This window comes from Barbatula barbatula (assembly GCF_947034865.1).
Source record: "Barbatula barbatula genome assembly, chromosome: 23".
NCBI classification, from domain to species: domain Eukaryota; kingdom Metazoa; phylum Chordata; class Actinopteri; order Cypriniformes; family Nemacheilidae; genus Barbatula; species Barbatula barbatula.
In genome coordinates this window covers 10,075,107-10,094,239 of record NC_136786.1, presented here as the reverse complement: position 1 = coordinate 10,094,239, position 19,133 = coordinate 10,075,107, and the positions used below count along the sequence as shown (strand labels likewise).

The 19,133-nt window shown below is 36.8% G+C and overlaps 2 protein-coding genes across 2 annotated transcripts in view; one reads left to right on the top strand and one right to left on the bottom strand.

The window, feature by feature from the left end:
• Positions 1–13,476, bottom strand: part of lyrm4b (LYR motif containing 4) — a 37,753-nt gene extending 24,277 nt beyond the window's left edge. Inside the window, exons 1-2 of the mRNA XM_079487934.1 lie at positions 13,336–13,476; positions 3,095–3,215 (exon numbers count right to left, since the gene is read on the bottom strand). Of these exons, the coding sequence (XP_079344060.1) occupies positions 3,095–3,215; positions 13,336–13,421 (207 nt within the window). The 5' untranslated portion in view covers positions 13,422–13,476. The remainder of the gene's footprint in view (positions 1–3,094; positions 3,216–13,335) is intronic.
• Positions 13,453–19,133, top strand: part of fars2 (phenylalanyl-tRNA synthetase 2, mitochondrial) — a 101,443-nt gene continuing 95,762 nt past the window's right edge. The window contains exon 1 of the mRNA XM_079487933.1: positions 13,453–13,690. The gene's annotated coding sequence lies outside the window, so the exon portion shown is untranslated. The remainder of the gene's footprint in view (positions 13,691–19,133) is intronic.

The following is a 19,133-nucleotide window of genomic DNA, read 5'->3' as shown; positions in this document are numbered from 1 at the left end:
AGTTAACTTCCGCTTTTATGTTTGGCTAGTGTCTAATAATATAACGATTTCTAATTTAATTTACGTTAATAATAATAATTTTTATTATTATTTTGCTTTAAGATATTTGTATTAAATAAATTATTTGTCGAATTTTGTTTAGTGATGTACGATTAATTATCGGCCATATCGGTATCGGCCCGATAAATGGTAGGGGTGTAATGATACTTCATAGTACGATATTTCGCGATACAAAAATGTAACGGTGCGCATCGTAGAGAGATGTAGATATGATGTTTAATTCTATGCGTAAAGCGGTCAAGACGCTACCTACTCTGCGCCAGCGCGTCTCGTGTGCTTATCTCACATACGGTAGAGAGAAGTCTCTGGGAGAAAGGAAAGCACAAGACACAATCTGTGTGTCACAGTGGTTTATAAAAGCGTCTTATTTTTACACTGGTGGTGTCACGACACACACACCAGGACGAATACCTGTAACAGATACAGAGAGGCGTGGATCTTTCTTCCTACAGCGTCCTGATGCCTGTATGATGTGATCTGCCTAAAGCCTGCGGCATACCTTTTTTTTAATGTGTACGTGAGCGTTTCCTACTGATCCCAGAGATGTGCTTAATGGACAAGCTACGCATAACTAAAATAATCGATACCTTGCATAATCTCAGCCAGCTCAATTTCAGCAGGATTTAGTGGTAGCCGCGATTAATCGTGCACTTGTCTACATTCGACTCATACGTGAAACACGGGTGTTGACGCATGCGCATTACGACATATTGCAATACCTCTTCGGGCCTACAGGGGTCAGGTTTTCTTCTACTACCTTGAATCAATGCTCCCACGACACAGTTGACACTTGATGGTTAAACTAATTACTGCAAGAAATGGAATGTGCATGGGCGTTTTGTGATGCGTGTACAATACACGTGTACTATTCTGATGAAAATTTGCGTCACGTGCACTGTGAGCTGTCCCTCGCGTAAAAGGGAACTATACTTCAGTCTTTAATCAACTAAACGCTGGATGACTGTTGTGTTGGTTATAATGTCACTGGCAGTAAGGGGATGAGACAACCAGAAGCCTCCTCCACACACGCAAAAACTACAACCACTCGCATGACACATCGCTTGGACCAGAAATGCTTGGCACGCAAATACACAAATGCAGATGGCAATGCCATGTCCACTATGACAAGATGACATTTCAGAATGTCAAAAAAACCCATTTGTGTTCACTTCTGCATTCAAACAGCTCCGCATATTTAATACCAGGCCTGAATCACAGACTTTTCCAAGCTCGAGGGTGTGAAACTGCTCTCTTTGAAGCTGGCCCTAAAATTTGTTCCTCAAGATCTTTCTTAAACTCCCCAGGAAGTCCATTCCCATGCTGAGTGTGTCAGGGGGACTGAAGCTCTAATGCAGATATCATGATGGTCTGATCTCTGAGGCTGTACTTTGATTCGGTTTCAAAGAACAGCTAAACCTCTTCAGTAAAAGACAAGAGACAAATGATCCCAGTGCAACAGTTCTTCTTTTGTTCTTCTCGTACACCTGTAGATGTTCTTCTGTGGTCTTATAAACTCCTTGCTGAAGAGGGTGTTTTTTGTACAACAAACCCTGAGGTGTGCAACATCTGCCAGGCTCCAAATAGCCCTTTAAAAGTCATTCATTCTGTATGTCTTGAAACTATATGCGCGTGAAACCATATGTGAAAAATCTGTCATCATTTACTCCCCCTCTTGTCATTTCAAACCTGTGTGACTTTCTTCCTTCCGCAGAAAACAAAAGAATATATTTTGAAGAATGCTGTAAACCGGCACCAATTCACTAGCATTGTTTTTATGTCCTTAGAAGTGAATGGGTGCCAGTCCTTTTCTTTAACCAACTTTCTTCAAAATATCGAGAAAGTAAAAAAGTCACACAGGCTTAAAATGACAAGAGTGAGTAAATGATGACAGAAAACTTTGACACTTTTTAAAACAGATTGGATAACAGAATGAGAATAGAAATAGATATTCTGATGTCACAATCATCAACCCCCAGAGATTCAGTCAACTTTCATAGTGGAATTATGGGAACAAACCATGGGACAGTGAGAAGTGCGAGGAATGTGCTAGCGGACAGGTGGGTGCAGAGCAGGTGTTCATCGACATGCACCTGCAGATGCAACAGTGAACGTCTTCCTCCAGCTCTCTTCAAAATGAATCTGCTCACTGCTCTAACTACACCAGGAGAGTGAAAACGAAGTTTGATAAAGGTGACTTTTTATGGAGGGCAGCTTTTAAATTAAACAGCATGATCTATAGGTGTTTCAGTACACTTCATCCATATATTTTGAGGTATATGAAGTCAACCAAGTGTAACTTCATTTATTAGGTTGAATTACTTGGAAAAAATGAAATGCACAATAGCCCAGTTACCCTTACTGCCAATATCATGGTGTAAATGGTATTTGTTTATGGGAGTCTATAACAAGTATGGACAGGAATTTTATGAGTATGGTTTCAGTCCAACAATTCTTTAAGAACCTTTCAAAGAATTATTGGTACTAACTACATACATAGTGATGTAGCACTTTACATTTCAGTTGTTTTTGGTAACATTAGTATAACACATTACATAATACAAGCTTATAATATATTTCTTATAGAATTGTTTGTTAATGCTATTTTATTGTGCATTAGATGATGTCAACTTTTGATTTTAGTAAATGCTGAAATGTACATGAACTAAGATTAACAAATGCTGTATTGCTTTTTGTTGGGTCATGTAAGCTAATACATTAACTATAATAACAAATAATAAAAATGTGTATTGCATCTCGGCTCTTAATTCTATGTTACCAAAATCTACATAATCATAACTGTAAATGTCTTTTTGCACTGTAAAATAATATAGAAAATGTACTGGTAAGTTTATTGTCTGTTTATTTTACGGACATTTCCTTAAATGCTAAAATGTTTTCAATGCAGTGCAAAATTTTAAATACAGGTAAAACGACTGTAAAAATTCATATGGAAAATTCCTTCATATTAATACAGCATATTGTGCCCTATGTTTACAGATTTTTAGTGTTTATTTTTGATCTGGTTGATTCGTACCTGTCTTTGGATGAGGACCAAACTGTCCCGTGCCCTGTTCAAAAGCTCCTCCAACACTTTCGGGTCCTCTGCTGTCTTGTTCTCTCTGAATGCATCTCGTACCCTCCGCAGAGCATATGTCCTTCAGAAACAAGAGAGACACAAAAGACTTGATTTTAAAGGTCCAGTTTGTGAAATTTAGCAGCATCTAGGGGTGAGATATGGATGTAAAGATTACTGGTTTTATGATAAACAATGATAAAAACGTCCAACGGTTAGTAATATCATCTCATATTTAAATATCATTAAACCGTACCAACTTATCGTTACTAACGGTAAATACTGTCCAGCGTCAGCCAAAGATAGCAACAGTGTAGCAGAGATGCATTTTCAAACACAGGTTTTGTTTATTTTTGTCAGGAGTGCAAAATAAACAAGATAAAGAATAAATATGTAATTGACACGAGACATACAAATTCAGTCTTGTCTACTCCCGTTTATTTGTGATCAAAGGGCTTTTAGTCCAAAAATGTGCATGTTGGGAAAATATACAATGAAACACATTTACTTCATATTTATTGAGATAGAGTTGAATGGAGCTTTAAAATCATGTCTGTTTCTTTGACTCCAGGTGTCTCCTGGCTCCGAAAGAACACCCGATTTCACATGATACATGCAGACATATGATTTTCTGATTTGTGTTTTGTTTAAATTAATGTCTGATTTACTAAAGGTTGTGTTCAGAAACTTTTACCTAATGACCAAGTAGTGCGAGTATTAATATTAATATTATTCATTCGATTTTATTGACAACAATAATTCCTTTTAACAAGTCAAATAAATATAAAACTTGGTATCAGTACTTTTTGGACATTTCCAGCACATTGTTAAAAGTATACGATAATAATACAATTTTTCACTATAATCGTACAATCGTGATATTTTCATACTGTTGCCTCTCTAGGTCACGAACTTCAACCACTCCGCCGCATCCCCCCTCACCATGGTGGCTGACACAGAATTAAGATGTCGTCACATTTTCACTATTTGGCCAATGGAGATAACATACTACGAAACGCTCTGTAGAGCAGTTTGTCCGTTTAGGGCTAGAAACAACATGATGAATTCCATGCAGAAACTTTAAATATATGGGAAACGAAGATTAGAAGAACGGTTAGTTCCAGGAAATGCCAATGGTCATATTCTATTACTGTTCTTCAAACCTTTTCAGGTATTTTAATGATAATAAAGTATATTTATAGTGATGATATTTGACGAGTGTTGCTTTTTCAAATGACTCAATCTCGTAGTCATTCTATATCGAGCAGTACCTCCTACTCATCAAACGAGCCGTAGTTCACAGAAGAGCTGTGCATAAAACACAGAATCGAATTAGGTCATGAATATTTAGTGTAAATCGCGATATATATCGCCCAGCCCGATTGCTAAGGTGATCTTGTATTGGCTCAGGGCAAAAAACTTCCCTTATCAAACGTATGTGAACGCCTGAATGTGGCTTAGGTCCCTCCTTTATTATAAATCTGAGATGTATACTGTATCAGTAGCACAAATGCTCATGCCAAATTACACATCAAAGTTTAATAGTGAGTTACGAGTCATCACCATCATGCCCATAAAACACTAAATTCCAGGTGTCTCCAGAGGGTTTGTCCTTGTAATTATGCTGAATGTACATTGTGTCAGTAACATAGGAGATGACACCTCAGAGATACTCCATTACGAAAAACTTCACTGAACTTTTCACAACCTCTGGCTTAGTTTCTATAGCAACACTCCACATTCAAATGGGAGGAGTCTGAGCTTTCTTTTATAAAGAAGTGAACGGTTGAAAACTTTTGGCATAATGCGAACACTGCAAAAGTTTTTGAGGCTGTATTTGTCGATATCACATAACCGCATAAATTCTTAGTGAGGCTAACTCATTTAACAAAAGTTTTTATTAAAGATGCACAGATGACAAGTTTCTCAACCCATACTGTTAGCTGATTATTGGAAATGATGTCTGTTGATAAAGATTCAATAAAGAATTATTTACTTTCTGAATATTATTAATTCATATAATGACTATTCATATTGAATATCAAACTGGTGATGTTTCTTAGCATTTTCTATATAAGGAACAAAATGCATTGCATTTTTCTTTCCTCTTTTGATTGACAGGATATAAGGGCCCTGATCATCGGCCGTTTTAAAACTAAACTATTTTGGTGCATCTATAGTATGTTTGTTTTAATTTAATTTAAAAAAAGTATTTATTAATATTTTCTCTCTACAGCAAATAATGCAAAGTGAGATTAAAAAATTAAGAATGAAAAAAAACCATAAAAAAACATCAATATTAAGGCAGAAGAAGGGATATTTGTTCATATTATAATTTCTTTCACATGTTTACTTTTATATTACACCCAACTTGTAAATGTGCTGTTCAAATTTGATTTACCGCATTTCAGTATTGTTGAAACAATTCGGTAAAATAAAACCATAAAATAAAATTAAATTCCAGGTTTTTACAGTTTACAATTCTCAAAACATATAATTAAATGAATATATTTTGAAACATTTAATTTAAAATAAATTAAAGCAGACATAAAATATAACAAAACTATATATTGAGGCATTATATGTTTTTTTAGGGATGTTGTTTTAAATAGTGTGCTGCAATTCAGTCGTTACATAGTAAAAACCTTTTACTTTCTTTCGTTTTGTTAAATTGAGGGTAATCCAGGTCTAAAAGTCAAAACTGTAGAACTGTTGCCGCTACTACTGCTATAGAACTCAAAGCCACTAGCAAAACGTGAATGGACTGGCAAGGATGCAGTGAACTCATCATACTGCAGTGAGGACCGCTGTGACAGCGCACTGGGAAAAGGAAAGACAAACTCAAGTCACTTTTCTGTTAGATGACAGAGTTCATTAGCGGCAGCGCTGTGAGTGGCACAAGCTAATGATGGAGCAGTCATTAGACGGCTAGTTACTAATCTGTTAGGTAGATTCGCGCCTTGATGCTTCTAAGGAGCCAAAGATCTTCAGTCTTTTCATCTGGCATCGCAAGCAATGCAGGGCACAGAGGAACTGACCGTGCCACAACGAGATTAAAGTCCCTGGCACCCGAGGAAGCACCTCCACCAAGATGAGGCTGACGGTCAAATCTATGCCTCCCCCTGCTTCACAGGATTAGGGGACAACAAAATGAAGGGGAGGAATGACGGAAAGGCAGAAAATAATGAGAGAGACCCACAGAGAAAGATTGAGAGAGGTAGACCGAACGGATGAGAGCAGACTCCTGTGTGAAGTGAAAAATCTCAAATCACACATAACGGAAGACAGATGCAAAATTGTGACCCGAGAATGAAAAAAATGGGTCATCTTTGGAAAAACCACATTAACAGACACGTCAAAAGGGTCAGAGATAAACAGGGGGCTTTGAACTGTTAAGGGCTTGTGTGTTTACAGTGTCACAGCCATGTAAAGTACAAGGAAAAGATTGAGATCAAGATATTGTCCATTAATTTCTGGATATTCCATGTTACTCAATGTCCGGGCTACAGTAGAGTAGCTAAACCTTATTAAGCATTACATTAAAGGGATTTGCTAAACTTTTTGCTGAAAATCGCTGTATATGACAATGACATGAACCCTTGTGCATTACAACAGGAAAAAACAACCGACTGAAGATTATTTCATAAATGTGTTCCTCTGAGGCCAGCAAATTATTCAGTTTACATCACTTCATTAGCTCATTACCACAGAGAGACCTGGATAATAATAATCCACTCATATCATCCATTTGATGCAACAGCTGATAGTTATTTTCAGCGTTTACAGCCATCTGGCTTTAAGGTCACCAGCAAGACAAAGTGTTTGTCAAGAGGAAAACAGGGTGAGTTGTGGATTCGTGGTGAAATCTGGTTGGACCCATTGGTCAATTAAGCAGTTGGTCTTTGTCACCTGCGTAGGAGTGGTTGATTCATCGAGCAACACACAGCGAATCCTCTGGGAGACAAACGCTACCTGTGCCAAGCCGCCAGACTTACATATGAGCCACGATGCGTGTGACGGAGAAACAGAACTCTCCTTCCTGTGTTTTTAGGTGAACGCGTCATGCTGTTGGATGTGATTGAGCGGACCTTAAACAATAACATAATGTGTTGTTTCATGTAGCTGGTGGGACTTGATTAACAAAGATATTTCTGTAGACACGAGGGAACTTAAGATCTCACGACGGCAGATTAGCAAACTCTTGTTCTGTAGGCGACAATTAGCGTAGCATCACCCATGGGCAGTTAAACACACATTAATTCACCTCACCGACTGGAAAACACGAGGAATAAACAACTTGTTTTGTGGTTCTGTGAAGTGGAACCAATTATAATGGCTAAATATTTAATGACACCTTCAGCTGTGAATACATGGGCCATGTTTTACTAGCTAAAGCAGCATCCGTCGCCTGAAATGGATTTCACACTTTCAGCTGGAAAATGATGAGTCTGGTCAAAATTATGAAAATAGATGAGAACTATGGAAAATAGGCTGATTACAATGGGATACTTTTACAAATAGTCAAAAGTAAAAGGAAACATGAGAATTAGGATGAGAAGAAAAGAGTAAAAATGAGAGGAGACAAGATTAAAAAAAAGTAAATACTTTTTGTGCAACGTGACATATAAAATCAAGTTATATATAGGCAAGCCAAGGCACCATTTTCTCACAAAACATATTTCTAAACTTTCTGTTGACATCTCAGCTGGTTCGGTCCCAACTGATGGCCTCTAAAAAAGTGTCTCGTTACAAAGGTGTCACACAAGAAACATCTCATGATGGGTTAAAGCTATGAGCTCTCTCAAAACCTTCGCAACCTTATTGTTGCAAAACATACCGATGCCATTGGTCGCAGAATAATTTCTAAACTTCTAAATGTTCCAGTGAGCACTGTTGGGGTCATAATCCGGAAGTGGAAAGAACATAATCTCACAGTAAATCGAAAAATTTCTGACAGAGAAGTGAAATAATTATCAGAAGAGTAGTGGAGAGATACCAGAAATATCTGGTATTAGAAAACTATAAGTAATGCACTCAACCACCATGACTTGTATGCATGCTCACCACCCAAGACTACATTGCTAAAGAAAAAGCATGTTGAAGGTCATTTAAAGTTTGCAGCACAACATTTAGACAGTCTTGTGAAATACTGGGAGAATATAGTCTGGTCAGATGAGACCAAAACTCTGAACTCTTTGGATGCCATAATACACACCATGTTTGGAGGTCAAATGGCACTGGGCATCAACCCAAAAACATCATGGTATGCGCCGTTTTTCATCACACAGCACTGGCAAACTTCATATTATTGCAGGAAGGATGAATGGAACAATGATCCTAAAGTCACAGCGAAGAAAACTTTCAATTGGTTTTCTTTGCATGTATGGATTACTTGAACTAAAATTTCAGGTCAACAAAATGTTTAGAAATACAATTACTGAAAAAATGGTGACGTGTTCAATACTTATTTTACCCGCTGTATCGTGCAATTCTTATGCTCAGTTTCTCAATTAATTACGGTTAAAGACCGCCACACCCAAAAGCCAGAGGGGGCTCTCGCGCAAATACTCCAAATACGTGCAACAGACAAAGTACGATTTACACACGCAGTTTCAGGAAATGCCAATGGTCATATTCCATCGCTGTTCTTCAAACATTTTCAGGTATTTTCGTGATAGTAAAGTACATTATATTTATAATGATGTTTGACAAGTGTTGCTTTTTCAAATGTACGCTATAAAATAACGCTTCATTATGTAAAGTCTTTATACACCTTTGAACACATAGTTATGTATATTATATTGCCTTTCTGTCAAAAGATCCTGCAACAAATTACACACAGCCCCTTTATTTCAATATACTGTAGGCCTATTGCCCTGTTCTCGAAGGAATAGTTCACCCAAAAATAAATCTTTCCAGCTTGGTAATGGCATTTGAGAGTGCCCCAGTTTTTGAAGCTCCAAAAATCGCATATATCTGTCATAAAACTAATCCATTTGACTCCTGGGGGTCAATGTCTTCTAAAGTGAAAAATTATTTGAGATAGTTAGCCAAGATAGATAGCGTTAGACATTGAAAATGTATAATACGCCTAGTGGCGGCATGCCAGCTTCATGTGTGTAGATGATATCATGGTTCCAATGCTATAACAAAGTATGGAAGAGCCACAACACCTTTCAGAATTACTCAAATTGTATCTGGTTGAAGAAAGTCATGAACAACTATGTCAGATGGCATGGTGGTAAGTAAAGAAGAGATTAAAATTCATTTCTGGATGAACATTGGATGAGCATTTATTCCTTTAAGCACAGCATCTTTACCCCACTTCAAGACTATCGCTGGAGCTTATGGAGTAACTGAGGACAGGCTGAACAAAGACTGAAGTAAAAACCACACTCCACCTTTTACAAACTTGTCCAGACTCTTGTTAATGTATATAAAGTCAAATCAATATTTTATGTCGTTGTACTCATTTAGTAAGCAGTCATGTAATAAGCATTATAATGTATAATGTAAATTAGACTCGAAAAGGATGATCAGGACCCTGACACCAAGCAGATGACGACCGACTGACTGTAAATCTGAAGATCTGTAATACTGTTTGAAACAGCACCAAAAAGATATCTGCAGTTGAGAACGAACATGTGCGGTCGTGTTGAATGAGCAAACAGCTATGAATGAATCAATACAAACAGAAAGACAAAAAAAGCCTTTTATATCCAGCAGGCATCACGGACGCCACACTGATGCGATCAAATAAAGCAGCTTGGCAGAAGCACACACTTTCAAGGGAGATCTGTGAGATTTCACAGCAAAACCTCAGCGTGATGTGGGGAGAGCCGGTCCCTGATCACTTATTTATCTCTGGCTTTAAAAGATGTATTGGCTGTTTGCTTTATGAATAAGATCCAGCACGAATATGTCGTCATTGGCTCTGCGCTAACGTCGAACCCGAGAACCGCGGGGGAGGGTTATATTTATTGGGAAGATGCTTTACGTAAGAGCTTGCCCTACTTTCTGCAGTCTGCACTTGGAGTCCTATTGGTAATCTGCAGCACACACGTAGAAAACGTGCCTCTAACTCTCAGAAGACATCTATTTCTCTTTGGTTTTTTGTTGTGACGTACCTTCTATCAAAATCAACTGTTCATTCATTCCTCGCCTCTCAATCATTGTCTATCACTGGCTGAATTTGTTTCTGGCTTTCAATCATCTTGCAGTCGCTCTCAGTTCTCCTGGACTTCATTCACTCTTTTTTTCATTCACTCAATTTCTCACTTTTTTTCCAAGTTTAAAAAATGAGGCCCATTCTTACTACATTCAATTGACTATGACAATGTACTGTATGAGGCAAAATTGTTAGAATATGCTCGTCACATCTCTTTCATATCGATGATTTATCGCAAATGTTTTAATGAAGAAATCACACAGCCCATGTTTCTTAAATGAGACAATGAATTTCAATATAAACTAAAAGGATTATAGAAGCACATGCAGCGATTTCAGAGGGAATATCAAATCTCTGTGGAAACTAAGTAGATAGAGGATTATCCTTTGGTTGTCAGATTTTTATTCAGTTAACACTTCAATACTTGTATTGCTGTTTGTGATACAAACACACTGACGATAAAATATCCTGTAGAAATTATATTATGGATTGATTCCCCCTGAATCTTTCTCACCGGTAATTAAAGGAACATTAGTGGTATTATTTATTTAGACTCGTTCCAAACCTGTTTTTTACACTATAGCTTGCATAAGGGAAGCCAGGCTGGCCAGTCAAGCTACACTGCTTTTCCATTCAATAAAAGTGAAGTGACTAGGCCTATAACGAAATTTGGTTAACATTTGGCAGATGCTTTATCCAAAATTACTTGCACTGCATTCAAGTTACAAATTTTTTATTTATCTGCTGGGATACAAACTCATGCCTTTTGTGTTGCTAGCGCAGACTCTAGTACAATCTGAACTAGTCATCATCAGCCACGTGGCTGTAATGTCTAAGGATTACAGTAAGAAATTGTCTGCTTAAGTGATTTGAACAATATTACATTTAATTACTATACAAATTGTCATATAATGTATTTTTGTGAACTTGATTTCTTAGACACAATCGTCTGTAAATAGTCTTTTTTGGAATAAGAATAAGAATGTATTGAAAATACATCTTTCAAAAGTGTGAAAAACATGAAAACGTCACATTGATCGAGTTGCAGTGTAGATGCAATGAAGTCTCCAAATACCTCGTTTAAAAAATGATATAAAGAGCACCAATAGAGTAGTACTGCATACTTCATATCTTCGAAGAGTCTTGATCACATTTACAAAAGACGGATACAGCTGTAAGATTTTTTCAAAAAAAACCCTGACCTCATGAAAGCGTACAGTTTGGCTGAACTAAGTACAATACATCATCTCATTTCCTTATGCACGTACGCACCGAATGCTAACAAAACACAGACATATGACTCCGGTTCACTTACCGCTAGGGCTGCCCCCTTTCAGTCAACTATTCGTTATTCAACTTGAAAACACTAATTCGAACAAATTTCTATTAGTCGATTGTCTGCTTATCATTTAAAAAGTGCATACGCACCATGTTAGCCGCTTTACATAGCCGTTCACTCATACACTACCGTTAACTTGGATAAAGGAATGCTACCACGAGCATGTTTAGATGTTTATTTTCCAGTTTTCTGGCGGTGCAGACGGACAAACTTGGGTTCCTGCTACATTCCAAAAAGCGAAACGTAGCTTAATTCATTAAGAGTCACTTACACCTTAATAAAACGGATTATGTAAAGAAATGCTGAAGAGCCTAAACGTGAATATAAAGCACATCAATAAAAGATCACATGAAAAAGTGTCAGCGCTTTATATTCATGTTTGAGGCTTCTGCTTTTCTTTACGTAATATGCTTTATTATATGGTGTATACAGAACATGAAGTGTTTTGGAATGTCGCAGGAACATAAGTTTGACCTTATTGTTGAGAAATCTCATTTCCGTGATCTCAAATATTTTAGTTTGCGGGTTTTAGCTCATTGACATGAAATGCATATCATAAATGTGCGAATAGTCAACTAAGGCCTAAATAAACAACTACTTGTCGACTAAAGAAATCTCTAGTCGAGGGCAGCCCTCGGACATGAACCACAGCTCTTGTGGTTCATGTCCGGCATCTTTTAGTATTGGGACCGCTCCATCTATCAGTTTCAAACGATCTCCAAATCCAGCGTTATATACAACCGAATGATGCGCATGCTCTTTCTCTCGCTCTAGCTGGTTGGCCTGTGCGCGATGCTCTTTCTCCTGCTCTACGTCATATGTCCAACTCGTTTCTTGACAAGTTGACCATGTCAAGCATGAGAAGCCAGCACGTTTAATATTGTGATACACTTTTGAACCACGTCCTGTCAAATTCAGATGACTACTTCTAACATCCTGAAAAGCTTCCGGAAAAGTGTGCCTTATGCATCAAATGTTCAGCAACAGTCCATGGGTGTGATGTCTGATGCTCAGACTATACATAAACCAAATAACTAAGAAATTTAAATTGGAGTTTTAAAAACAATGTGTGACTGAACTTGCATTTAACAAACGATTAATTCTAAATCTTTCATATACAACTACTATTAACCAACCAGCGACATGTTTGCCATTTAAAAGGCTAACATTTCAAATTTGTGTTTAGGAAAGAATATATTGGTTTGCTTTGATAAACATGCTACAATGCTTGCGACTGGATCTATTATGTGGTATCCAATATTTATAATGTGGACAATAAGCCAATTTTTTTTATGCAGGTTACAGAATACTCAGGTCACCTAAATATGTGTTGAAATTAAAAACGGTATGTTTTATTGAATGTGCTCGACCAAAAATTGATAAATTAACGTGTGGGTATCAACATATTATGTAGTATTACTAATATAAACAGGTTTGTAAAACAGCTTTATGTAAACGTCCTGCGTTATAAAAAACTTGCTGTAAGAATAACAACACGAAACTGTTTATCCATAATTCAGGAACCCCCACACATATTAAGATAAACACCTTTGTATTATGAGATGCTGTGTGTGTCCTATAGGCCTATTGATACTAGTATACTCAACTCCATCATACAGCAGCAGACTAAAATAAGCAGCGAAAGCTCCTTATAGAATTTGCTACTGATATAAAAACATGTATACTTGTAAATACCTGTAGTTGTAAGAGGGGAATTTCTTGCTCTCCTTAAGAAATAGTCTGTAGAGTGTCAGCACCTGCGCTCTGCTGGATGCCGCCATGATGAAAACAATGCTGTCAGTTTAGCGCTAGGACCCCAAAAAAGAATGTTCAAGAAACGCGCCTGAACAAATTACCCGGAAATTTATTTTAAACTTAAAAGTCACACTCTATTTTCACATTTATTTGTCACCAAAGTTTGAATACAAGGTTCTTACATAAATTAGTACACACTCTGCGATCTATGTGAGCTAGTTTGTATTATGTTTCGATTATGTAGATCAGGCGCATTCGTTGTCTCATCAAAAACAGCACGCGTGTCCAGACAGAGGTGAGTGAGAGGGCTTGTTTAGTAAATGTCATGTGTTCATTTGCACATATTTGTTATGTATTCGTAAATTATACGAAGTTGATATATGTTCGTATGATCATAAAGTCTCTGTTTCACGAATTGGTTGAAGTGAATCGTCTTTATGTTTGTCAATGTATCTGTCATGAGTATTGCAGGGGGTTATTCCAGAAAGCTGGTTATGTGACATACCCGGGTAAATTTAAGGCTTAGTTAGCTTATAACCTCAACTTTCGGTTCCAAAAACGGAGATAACTTTCAAGGTATGAAAAAGTAACCATAGCAACTTACTCTCTGAAGATAACCTGTTCCGGAGCAGGTTATGTTCCAGGGTTTGTTCATTTTAAGGAAATGTTACTAAGCTTTAGGGGTTGTCTGCGCATGCGTGCGCATTTGATGAGCGTCAAGTGGTCGTGCAAGCACAGATTACTTATAATATATTATAATTTTGAAGCAATATTACAATTACATTTCCAATCTCACCCATGGCAATACAGCATTCACATCTAATTTAGGTTCATTGAATTAGGTTTATTAAAAAATCTCCATATATCACTGGATGGATATGCACACTTTACAATTTCCAACAGGATGTTAATAGTGAAGTATTTTAACTGCAGAGCAATTGCATAGCATTATGCCACGGTCACACTTGACTTTCCCCTCCATTTACTTCCATTTATACGCATGCGGATGCGTCCTCAAAGTCAAGTCTGACCGTGGCTTTTCTATTGTCCCCTTACTAGGCAATATTCGATGCATTGGGTCAAAGATAGTTGTGGCCTCGTGGTTAGAGAGCCAGATTTAAAACTCAAAGGTTGCAAGATTTAAGATGTCGATTCCCAGGCTAGCAAATTGTACTTTATTTTGGTTAGGTTCATGTGAATAAATATTCCAAACGATAAATTGTGTTTGACCTTTGTGAGAATTGCATTCATTTCTCTACGACTAAAGAACACATAACACATTGCTTCTGTCACTATATTAGAATAGTGTAATATTAATTCAGTATAGCATTTTTTAAAATTATTATTAAAAAATATATAATGTATGTAATGTTTTATGTATTTTATACTAACTACATCTTTATAAGGTATGTTTTTTATATATTCTTTACTTTAGGTTAAAATTCAGCCAACTCCCTCTTTATATTTGATATACAGAAATAGCTTGGCATGAATTGATATATTATAGATTGCCATTGGAAATCTGATAGAGGTGCGGTTTCCCAGACTGGGTTTAAGCTAGTCCGAGACTACCTTCAATGTTAGAGGTGTCTTGAAAACAACTTGCACTGACATGTCTTAAAACATATCAGTGCAATTGTTTTCTCTCCAGATGCACACCAACAATGTATTTTAAAACAATTGAAATATCCAAATTTAACTATGGCCTAGTCCTGGTTTAAGATAATTCTTATCCAGGAAACCACCCCATAATTTTTAGGACATTGTTTATGGGTTAAATGCGTTTAGAAATCCTGGTCAGAAGCTCGAGGATGTGGCTTAGGTAATGAAGGCCACATGGTCTCTAGTCTCATTCCTCTCTGACTGTTGTTTCCTGGCATCCTGATGGTAAAAGTGACATTGAGATGGCACAATAACTGTTGCACATTAGCGACTGTTTTTAACCCAGTTAGATTAGCATTTAAGATGAGTAAACAATTATAGATCAGTTGTGTTTATAATTCTTAGGATCTTTTACTTACAATTAAGTCCTGGTTTTTACAGACAACTACTTCCTGTTTACTTCCTATTTATTTAGCACTCTGTTTACATTAACCAGCTAAATGGAGATTTGGCAGGAGATATTAGCAAGGCAGAGTCTGCTTGTTAACCTCATAGCCGCTAATAATGTGCACTTTGCTCATGAAATCCTGTAAAGGGAATCATACGCTACAGCATTTTGCACTGGTGTGAAGAGAGGATGTTTGAAGATCAATGTGCTAAAATAAAAGTGTCAAGAAAGTTACGTCTCAAATGAATCCAACTGCAATGTGTTAAAGTCTTTCTGAGTCATTGCTGCCGATGGAAGTGTACAATGACTTATGTTATGACTAAACTCCATCAGTGAAACACTATTTCTGTTTTCACAATTTTCTCATGCTTGAACGTGTTTATTTTTATGTGCGATGAACTGTTAAGTTGTGTTGAATTGAAAAACTAATGACTAATGCATATGGGGAACTTGTGTGTAGTCAAAGATGTCGTCGGCAGTAATTGGGTTTACGATTGTCAACCAAAGATAAATATTATTATTCAGTCATTATTTTTTAAGGTACACACAATTCTCAAAACTACATTGGTTGAAAAGAACAGCCTGAATCTTATTCTACACAATTCCCTTTGTGTTGTAACATGTTTTATGAGTTGTAGCATGATGCTGAATGGATGGTGACCCAATATTTCTGGTTTTGGGCTAAACTGTCCCTTTAAATTTGCTTTCTTTAAAGTTTGTTGTAGCTGTTCTGTATGTTTGTAGTTCTTTAGTATGTTTAATGGCACACAGCATACCACTGGCGATCTTTCCACGTATACCGAGGAATTCTCTGTGTGACTTTATGAAAAACACAAGACGTCTCGCTTTGCTCTCTACAATGTGTTTATATTGCTCTTCCTGTCTCTGTTGTGTAAAAAACATATTTTAATTTGACCCCCAGAGATCAGGAAATGTTGTGCTCATCAGGGTTGAAGATGTAGTTGGATTAGAGGGGGGGTGTTCCTCACTGTTGGTTGGAGAAGGTCACAGACGTGTCCTGTTTGCAGATGGTCCCAGGTTTGAGTGGAAAGGTCACAAGCGAGTGGCATGTCAAAACAGCAGGCTATGAAATCGTATCAGTGAGTTCATTTAACAATTGATGAAAATGATGGCCCAGTTTTTTTTTGTCTCTTGTGTCCGTCTTTTATGCAGTGTCTTACATTAATGATGACAAAGCAATGTTCAGATTTTAACAAGACAGCAATGCATGAGGTCAACCATGTCAAAATGATGCCCAGTATTTTTGGGATATATTGTTTTTCTGGCAGTTATTTGTTTATGAAAAAACGAAATCCATTTAACAATAAATGTATTAATAAATAAATAGAACATTAGGGCATAAGGTTTTAGCCTAGATTAATGATGAACAATATTTCTAACAGTGCTTAGGGAAAACAGTAAGTCATAATAGTGCCGTGACAAATACATCCTGGAATATCAGGGGAAGGTATTGTGAATAAATATTTAAACCATGAAAAATAACATAAATTCTTTAGTATCAAATCCGTTTGAAACTGATTGTTTTTCCGTCAATCTGAACTGGAAAAACAATTGTTAGGTAGTACAATAAATGTTGTAGTCTTTATTTTATTTTTCAAGCTTCTTTTAAACAATCTCACACGTAATTCACTTGTGATCGTGAAAAAAAGAGATACAATAATACAAACAATAGTTATAATTAATAAAAAGAGGAGGCAAAAAATGATGTCATGATACAATATGAAGCTGTGTGCTTCCTTAGAGCATTTCCTTCCTGACTTTCTGACCCCTTGACCCAGGTGTCATCTTTGTAGGGAAGTTTGTCAGCAGCCGGCCCACCTGAAAGGTGTTTAAAACAATATGAAAACCACATTTGTAGTTTTTTTTTAAACACAACACATTCATTACAAAACTAAATACATATTTAAAAGATTGAGAGGCAACAGCTACTTACATAACTAAGCTTACTCCTTGGTTCAGCCAAATATAGGAATAGGGAGATGATACCCTTCGCATGTCGGAAAGGGCTTGTTCAACACACACAAACATAAACCAACTACAACCGATAACATCATAAACATCCGTTTACAAAGTACTGTATGAACAACCTACCCGTTTATTTGTGTATTCATTTATGACCTTCTCACCTCCATGGCTACTCTTTAGGATAGCTTGTATCCTTTGGAGGGGGAATTATTAAATATCAGCAGAAATTAGAAACTGTGTATACAGTTCCAAATCATTTTAATATTCAAGTCGTTTTAGATGTAATTTAGAGGCAAGAATTTTTAAGCATGTCAAGCAGTTCACCATCAAGACTTGTAGTGCCTGCATGGGATACAAATTTTCTAGGACACCAAGGTCTGGTCATGTCAGCAGATATTTGACTGCTTCCTCATCAGCTTCTGTCTACGAGTCATCAAATACTTTAACATTCATTTTAGGAAGATACAATATTTGGTGACCGAAAGAAGACAAACCATTGAAAAATGTCCAAACCCAGCAATGCCAAAGGAACTAAAACATTTTAACACCATAAGAGACAATCTTTGGTGACTGTTATAATATAAGTATTACAAAATAATTGTACATTTTAAAAGTATTACTGATGATAACAATATTAAAGTTTGTTATCTCATAGCACATTGTAAAAACGTTTGACATGTAAAAGGTCTTGAAGAAATAATTTACTTCTTGGTTTGAGTCCTGAATGAATTATCTTTGTTCACCAATGTGTTCTGTACTGTAGGTGTTGTGGCATGGCGTTCAATAACTCTATTTAGACGGTAATTGTTTCTTACGTGGACGTCTGCAAAAATCAATCTTCATGGCACCTCAGTGATAAAACTCATGTATTCAGATGGCGGTTTATTAAAGTAGGGGAGAGTTTTATGATCCTAGAAACCTGTGGTCACATGATTGTCTGCTGTAAATACAATGTAATAGGCTTTCGCTGGGGTGGAGCAGTGACTAAATATTGTTGTTGTAAATTCTACCCAGCATTGCAGTAATTAATCTGTACATATTTAACGGTAGCGCAACGGCTTTCGTTTCACTGTGGTCAAAAAGGATTCAAACAGTGAACTTAGAACTGAATCACAGACATTCTGTTTTCAGACCACCGTATAGCCCTGGTAAATGTTGAAAAAACTTTTCCATTAGAAAAAATCTGTCCAAATAGGGCTAATGCACATTAAAATGGCCTCCAGCAACCCAATGAAGGCTAATGTTAACTTAACTCTTTACCGAGTCAAGTACATGTGGTGGTGTAGCTCGAGCCACTCTTCAATTCGATTTAATTTATAAAGCACTTTTCACAGGGTGCAATGTTACAAAGCAGCTTTACAGGTAGGGTGGCCATTTCCATAACACCAAAAAGGAGGACAATTTGCGGCATTTAGTGAGGCAAGAATAATTGCACTGGACTCTGGTGCACTCGCAACTACGATACCATTTTGTCCATCATATCGATGATATCATGATACAGTGATTCTGAAATAGCCTACTCTATTCATTGCCAGACAATTTGATCTACGATATATCTTGATGTAGACCTATGTGTAACAGAAGAGGCAAAAAAAAGTGTTCGTTCACAGTATTTGTATTTATTCAAGACATTGTGATATCTGTTTCAAAAATTGACTACTGAGATGTACAGTACCTGTCTTGCAAAGTGCCTGAAAAATTT